This window comes from Rhagoletis pomonella, unplaced genomic scaffold (genome assembly GCF_013731165.1).
Source record: "Rhagoletis pomonella isolate Grant_MI unplaced genomic scaffold, Rhpom_1.0 Rhpom_scaffold_07303, whole genome shotgun sequence".
Classification (NCBI taxonomy): domain Eukaryota; kingdom Metazoa; phylum Arthropoda; class Insecta; order Diptera; family Tephritidae; genus Rhagoletis; species Rhagoletis pomonella.
This window is the reverse complement of record NW_023465831.1, coordinates 1-8,238: the sequence shown is the minus strand read 5'-3', so window position 1 is coordinate 8,238 and position 8,238 is coordinate 1. Positions and strand designations below refer to the sequence as shown.

The 8,238-nt window shown below is 44.2% G+C and overlaps 1 protein-coding gene across 1 annotated transcript; it reads left to right on the top strand.

The window, feature by feature from the left end:
* The first annotated feature begins 77 nt into the window (after positions 1-77).
* On the top strand, positions 78-8,213 carry LOC118755769. Its single transcript, XM_036490592.1, has 2 exons — positions 78-122; positions 7,061-8,213. Exon 2 carries the CDS (start codon positions 7,061-7,063, stop codon positions 7,739-7,741), a length of 681 nt encoding a protein of 226 aa, XP_036346485.1. The 5' UTR covers positions 78-122; the 3' UTR covers positions 7,742-8,213.
* The last annotated feature ends 25 nt before the right edge of the window (positions 8,214-8,238 follow it).

The window sequence follows — 8,238 nt, the reverse complement described above, 5'->3', positions numbered from 1 at the left end:
GTTGGGTCATCTCACCCTATTCCCCGAAAAGGCCTACCGCCTAAACACTGGTCCTTCGTCGCCTTGAAAGAGCCAGCTCCGTTGGAATTCAGAACCCAAATAAAAAGTATCCCTAAAAAACCGTAAGTAAGAATCTGAATTGCTTACTAACCCCATTTCACCAAAAAACAGCCTAAAAACTAGCCAAATCGCGCATACATTTTGATCCTCTAAAGAAAAATCTTATAAGTTTAATAAAAACGGTGCTCGCATCCCGTTATAGAAAATTTCTTTACACATATACATATGTACATTTCTTTTCCTCGATTCCCGTAATTCTGCGACCGTATTGGTTTTTTAACAAGTTCATTTCTTCGAGTAAATAAATCCCGAAACGGATCAGCGCATATACCACTGTACATACAAGAACATTTGCATATAGTACATACGTACATATGTACATACATACGCGGTAAATACATACTGTAAGACAGTAAAAATAAAAGCTGTAAAACTAAATTCTCTCCCAATTAAGCGAGCCCCTGTATGATTTAAAACCCATTTGTGCATAATTTACTCACATCCATTTTTATAACATATATCTCCTTTTTAGTTTGCACAACAAAATATTAAAGTGAAACAGGTGCTTCGTGTATGCAAACATACATACACACATACATTTGTATGTACAATACATAGCTCACGTATAAGCACACATTCATATAATTAAATACAGTGGCACAAACTCGTGTTATGATCTCAATTTATAATCTCACACTGAAATAACGTACAGTGGCTTTCTACTTTACAAAAAACGAAAGTTCGTCTCTGAAATATTTAGAAACGTATGCAACAAAATAAAAGCTGAGAATAAAAATTACTTGCATATTATCCCTATGCTCCATGTTTAAGCAAATCTCCGTGTAAACATACATATATACACAAACATATTGTAAACTATCTCTACTAACACATAATTACATTTTCCCAACAACACATATATACATTTAATACATTATATAATATAAAGTGCTATTAAGATAAAGGCTAATTCGGCACACATACACATAGTTATACGGTGCAGTGCGGGTACAGTGAAACGGTCCCCTTATATCCCTCAATAGACCCACAAACAAAAAAAAAAAATAAATACAATAAAATAAAACTTCTCCAGCGATTTTATCAGTAGCACGTATCAAAGTGCAAACACCCTTTTTTTTTATATATCGTGGCATTCGCACTTACGTAATTGCCTTTCATTGCGTTAATTTAGCAAGAATCATCACAAATATATATACATATATATATATATAGCGAAACCCTCCATTTACGTTCGGTCACAAGAACTCGAGTTTAGACCGGCAGTAGATTTTTTTTTGTCTCTTCTCTCTTTGATCTCCGTCTCGTAAATAAAATTTAAAGTCATCTCGTTAATGCTTGCCGCACCTCATAGTGACGCTAAATCGAAAAGTCCAAAAATGAGTGATGATGAGAAGCAACAAGGAACTTCCGCTGAATCTCAACGCGCTACGCGTGCAGGCGGAAGGTCCAATAAGAAACCCAAACAGTCAGTCGTAGCCCCTAAATTTATCTCTGAGACAGACAATTTAATGGATTACTGTACCCGATTCAGTACAACTCAAATCCAAGACAATACTGAGTCTGCACTAAAAATTAAAGACAAGAACATTGATAATTTTTGGAATCGAGTACAGAGCGCATATGATTTAGTAATAGAGACTGAGGAGCAGGACCTTCCCGAGGACTTCAAAGCCTCCGCTTATAATAAATACAGGTCATGCCTCATAACGTATGAAAATACGAAAGCCCAGATTGGTGATCAACTCCTGCTTCTTAATCAAGTCAGCAATACCACGCCTACTCCCAGTATGTCTCAACCCCAGGAAAACTCTAGCTTCGGCCTAAAGGTCCCACCGTGCGATACGGAAACATTTTATGTGGGTTATGAGCAATGGCCGTCTTTTCGTGACATGTTCACGCCGGTATATATTAATCACCCAAAACTCACAAAAGCTCAGAAATTGTACCATCTCCGGTACAAGACTCAAGGCAAAGCCGGCCAAATCGTGAAACAATTCCCACTGAGCGATGATAATTTTGATCTGGCATGGGAAGCCTTACGGTCTCGCTATGAGAATAAAAGAGTATTAGTTGACAACCAAATACGTATTCTCATGAATTTAAAATCTATTCAAGTGGAGAACAGTGAAGATATTCAAAAACTCCAATCATCAGTGAATAACTGTCTCCAAATTCTCGCCACCCAACAAGTCTCCACAGAGAGCTGGGACCCCGTAATAATTTACCTCGTCACCTCAAAACTTCCTGAGAACACAGTAGCTCTGTGGGAGCAATCTCTCAGTTCCAGGAAAGACCTTCCGAACTGGTCCCAAATGAACCAGTTCCTAACCACTCGATATGAGGTGGTCGAAAGGGTTGATCAATGGCGCCCAGCCAAACCAAGACCCAATCCCCAAAATTCCATTTCATTTAGAACCACTCAACCGCACAACAGACCCCCCTTCAAACCTTCTCACTTTCAACAGTCGCATAATAAATCATCGACGCAAGTCCAATCGCATGTGACAGAACAGCGTACGATGTATAAATGTTCCATGTGCAAAGATTCCTCGCACTCATTGTGGAACTGCCACAGGTTCCGTAAATTGTCGGTTCAGGATCGCAGAAAATTCGTAAGAGAAAACAACATGTGCTTTAACTGCCTCTCTCAGTCACACTCCCTGAAAGATTGTCCAAGTACTCAAACCTGCTCCAATTGTCGACAAAGACACAACTCAGTGCTGCACTATAGCACAGCCCCTCCGCCAAAAAGGCAAGACTCTCGAGTACAAAGGACCACATCGCAGGTAGCCATGACTGATATGCCAAACCCCAACCTGCAAGCCCCACAAGAAACGGAAGAACAAGATGATTTACCGTCAAGTTCTAATGGAACCAGAGTACAATCGTACTACTCTGAAAATGAGAGCAAAGTCCTTCTGCCTACAGCGATAGTCTCAGTAGAACAGAGAGGAGAACTCTTTAAACTGCGAGCTCTCATCGATCAGGGCTCAGAACGGAGCTTCATTTCTTCTAAGGCCCAAAACAAACTGAGATTACCATGTCAAAGCTCGAACTTTGAAATCTCCGGCATGGGTGGGACAGTAGTTCAGACTTCGAACAAAATCTGTTCTCTTGTCTTAGTCTCCTCCGACTTTGCTACGAAAGTCACCGCTCAAGCAATTGTGCTACCCCAACTAACTAAAATACTCCCAAGATTCCAGCCAACTCGCGAACAACGCGAGAAGTGGTCTCATATTAAGCTAGCAGACCCCAATTGTCATTCCCCGTCTCAAATCGACCTAGTGATAGGCAGCGATCTCATCCCGCAAATCATGCTTGAAGGCATTGAACATATCTCAAAAAACTGTTAGCACAAAATACCATTTTTGGCTGGATTTTGAGCGGTCAAATCCCTAATCATGTGGTATCTTTCTCCACTCAAGTGGAACAAACCTCTAACAAACTACTGGAATCCCAACTACGAAAGTTCTGGGAGGTAGAAGAAGTTCCGACACCCAACCTCATGAGTCCTGAAGATAAGCTATGCGAGGAGTTATACCAATCCACTACATCGCGCACGCCTGAAGGTCGCTACGTAGTCCGGCTCCCTTTCAAGCCAGGTTTCCCGAAGGAAATATCTCTAGGTCAATCTCGCACCACAGCTCTCCAGCAATTTTTCAGTATGGAGAGAAGTCTTCAGAAAAAAGCCGACCTAAAACCCCTGTATGATAATGTCTTAGGGGAATATCTCACCCTAAATCATATGGAAGAAACAACTTCCTATGAAAAATCCTCAGAAGGAAAATATTATTCCTTCTATCTCCCCCACCACGCGGTGGTCAAACCCGAAAAGAGAACCACCAAGGTACGTGTCGTATTTAATGCATCACGAAGATCAGGTTCCGGACTCTCTCTTAATGATGTTCTCTATACCGGACCAATACTTCAACCCGATCTGATGCTATTAATCCTCAAATGGCGCACGTATCAGTTTGTGTTCAATGGCGATGTAGAAAAAATGTATCGTCAGATACTTTTACATAAAGACCACCAGAATTACCAGAGAATTATATTTAGATCATCTGCAAGCAGCCCCATTCGAGACTATAGGTTAAAAACCGTGACATTCGGTGTAAATTGTGCACCATTTCTCGCAATACGCACTCTTCACCAACTCTCTGATGATGTAAAAATAACACATCCCTTGGCGGTGCCAATACTAAAAACCGAAACATATGTGGACGACATACTTTCTGGAGGTCATGACCTCATCTCAGCAACTAAATCTCTCTCCCAAGTCATTCAAGCTCTGAAATCCGCTGGCTTTCCCTTAAAAAAGATCACGGCGAACCACCCTGATTTGCTCAAAGACATAAAAAAGGAGGACTTGCTGAGAGCAACTTTCTCGAATTCGAAAAAGCAAGTATCACCAAAACCCTCGGGATTCAATGGAATGCCATTACTGACTCCTTCTCTTACACCATTGAATCCATATCAGCCTCGTCGGCGAGCACAAAGCGACAGATTCTCTCTTCTGTCGCTAAACTGTTCGACCCCGCAGGATGGCTCTCGCCAATAATGATTCAAGCCAAAGTTCTCTTACAAGAGCTATGGCTCGATGGAACTGACTGGGATGAACAAGTCAAACCCCTCCGCCTCCATAAATGGTTGCAATTCGCCAACAATTTGAAATCTATCTCGGCCATTCAAATACCCCGATGGGTCAATTACGTTCCAGGCCAACAAATGGGGCTACATGGGTTCTGCGACGCTTCGGAAAAAGCGTATTGCGCAGCCATATACGTCCGAGCCACACAAGGTGAACAAGTCTCTTCCCACCTACTGGTGTCAAAAGGCAAAGTTGCGCCCCTCAGAACCATTAGCCTACCTCGACTCGAACTATGTGGGGCTCTCCTTCTAGCTAAATTAGCCTCAGCTGTCCAATCGCACCTCGGTTTCTCAGATCGAAAACTGACAATGTGGTCAGATTCAGAAATAGTCCTGGCCTGGCTGGAAAAACCGCCCCACTCCTGGAAAACCTACGTCTCGAACCGCACCGCGCAAATCATTGATCTGGTAGGAAATTCCATTTGGAGGCATGTGTGCAGCAGCGAAAATCCCGCGGACATGGGAACAAGAGGATGCAAACCCCTCGATTTAGCCTCCTCTTCTCTGTGGTGGCATGGGCCCAACTGGCTAACCCAACCACCCGACACCTGGCCAAAATCCGCTACCCGCTCTATTAACCCACCGGAAGTCCGTCGAGTCGACGCCTTTCACACTGCCGAAGATGATACCGACATTTTAGATCGCTTTTCGTCTTTTTCCCGCATGCTTAAAGTTATGGCATATGTCTTCAAATTTTTAGATCGCTTAAAGAACCGAAATCAAACCGCCCAGGATCCTCTCCCATTACCCCTATCGCACAATGATTTCCGCTCTACCAAACGTCGTCTCATTGCCTTAACGCAAAACCGTTACTTCCCCCGCGAAATTGCATGCTTATCGCAGTCAGTGCCAATTGCTAAGAAAAGCCCCTTGCTAGTTCTCAACCCCCTTCTAGACAAGTGTGGGTTACTCCGGGTCAATGGTCGGTTGGCCCACTCCACTCTTAGCTATAATGAACGTCATCCCCTCATTATGCCCGAAAAATCTCGATTTGCTGTTCTCTATCTTCGTTTTCTCCACGAGCTCCTCCTACATGCCGAACTTCGGCTCATGCAGCAAATGATAAGACAGGAATTCTACATCCCCCGACTCAAGCCTCTTATAAAAAAGTGCATTTTTCAATGTAAAGCTTGCACCGCTCACAAGCATCAAACGCGCTCTCAAATCATGGCGGCGTTGCCACCAGAGCGTTGCACTTACGCTCCGCCTTTCACCACCACCGGTGTAGATTTTGCTGGGCCTTTTCAAGTAAAAGCCTCCATGCTAAGGTCCTCCACCATTGTGAAAGGCTACGTGGCCGTATTTGTGTGTTTCACAAAAAAGGCGGTTCACCTTGAGCTGTGCTCCCATTTGACCACAAACGCATTTCTCGCCGCGTTTGCCCGGTTTGTTGGGCGTCGAGGCTATCCAGCAAGAATGATGAGTGACAATGGCACTACTTTCATTGGAGCCAAAAGAGCAACAGAGAAGGAATTCTGTAGTTTCCTGCAAGAAGTATCTCAAGACATCGTCAAGCAATATTCTCCCCAAGGCATTGATTGGAGATTTATCCCCCCTGGCAGCCCTCACATGGGCGGATTATGGGAATCCGCCGTCAAAAGCTTCAAGTTACATCTCAAACGAACAGCTGGAGCACACAAATTCACGTTTGAAGAATTCGCCACTCTTTTAGTTAGGATCGAAGCGGTATTAAATTCTCGGCCCATCTCCGCTCTCTCCCAAGATCCCACGGAATTCACGGCCCTCACCCCTGGCCATTTCCTAAGGGGAATTGCCCTCTTGTCTCTCCCGGAAGTAGACCATAGCAATTTGTCTCTTCTCAATAGGTGGGAGAGGGTTAAAGTTGTGCACCATCAATTCAGCCGCCGTTGGAAGGAAGATTATCTCAAAGACCTTCAGAAACGTTATAGATGGAAAGACACTAAAGTTTCACCGAAAGCTGGAGAATGCGTCCTCATTATAGATGATACGTTGCCGCCCACTGAGTGGCGTCTTGGACGCATAGAAAGGACCCATCCCGGTCCAGATGGGCATATCCGTGTAGTTGACGTACGCACCAAAACCGGCATTCTCACTCGGTCTATTGTAAAGCTATGCCCGTTGCCATACGCTAATGGTCCTCCAACACCCACAGCAGATAACTAAACCGATTTTCACCGTTCATGTTGATATCTCTCGTCTTGAATGGCCGCCCTATACCCGCACTGCTTCCATACATTTGTTTCCCACAATGACTTGACAGGCAATCCACCTATAAGCTTATCCCTCTGCCTTATTAACCAGTGTCTAACATCCCACTATTAAGCTATTCGCAAATCCCTATTTGCAGATGGAGATGGACAAGCCTCAGCCGGCACCACGCACTTTTGCTTCGTCGCAGGGGAAGACCGACACACCTAAGCCAGCGCCACGCCCCTCCACTTCGTCGCAGGGGAAGGTTGATACGCCTCAACCGGTGCCACGCCGTGCCTTGTCGCCGAGGGTAGTACTGCCGATGGATGGGGTTCCAATCCCGGCACCTACTCAACCTATAACTGGCGAACCATCAGCAACAGACTTTCAGAGATGTCGTCTTTGTGCGCGCTATCATGCGCTCAGAGTATGCCCAGTTTTTCGGGCCATGCACCCACAACAGAGGTTCCTCATCGCGCGAGCTCATAAGTTCTGCACAAACTGTCTCGCACTCTCCCACGCTACAAGCGCGTGCACATCAAACGGAAATTGTAGAACATGTGGCCAATATCATCACACGCTCTTACATAGAAATGACTCCAGCACCTCTGGTCGCCGGTTAAAGCCGCCTGCACGCTATCCCCCAAGACTTGCTCGGAACATTGGCTCCGCATTTACTGGGCGTCGCCAGCACAAAGCCGTGCCGCAGAACAAGCACCCAATCAAACGCACTACACCAAGAATTCGAAACATAACGCCGAAAGGAAGAGTCACCAAAAGGCTGGTGCATGAAGCGATGCGAACCCTGAAGGAGCTGAAAGACGCTCTAGCCGCTTAGCGCGCCTAGGGGGGGCAGGATGGCTAAGCGAGGACTGCTTAACCAGTCAGACACCCAAAATTCTGTAAATTCTATAAAGTTAGCATTCCATTGAACTGTATTTGAATTCCTGATCATGTACATATTTGCACTACTATTTGAAATCTACTCATTAGTTGTACTTAGTTATTTGTATGTGTATTAAAATTACATGCTTATTGTACACACGCATTCATACATCATTATATCCATTTATTTGTATAACGTACTTAGCTTAAAATCGCTATTTGAATTATTGAATTATTGCACTTAATATTTTTGAAGTCTAAAACCCCCTAATGTTTAAACCACTTTAAGTAGCGATATAAGTAGTTGGTAACACTGATGCCGATAAGGCAGGCCCCCTTTGACAGCGCACGAAAGGGAATAAGAAGGAATGACATTTGGTTGTCAGAATCAGAATTTGTTCCACACTCGTGCCGCCCAGCCGCAATTCGTGAATTTTTATAAAAAAAAAA

Excerpts from the sequence above, each read along its gene's own strand:
- LOC118755769 (XM_036490592.1), top strand. The coding sequence starts at position 7,061 with ATGGAGATGGACAAGCCTCAGCCGGCACCACGCACTTTTGCTTCGTCG.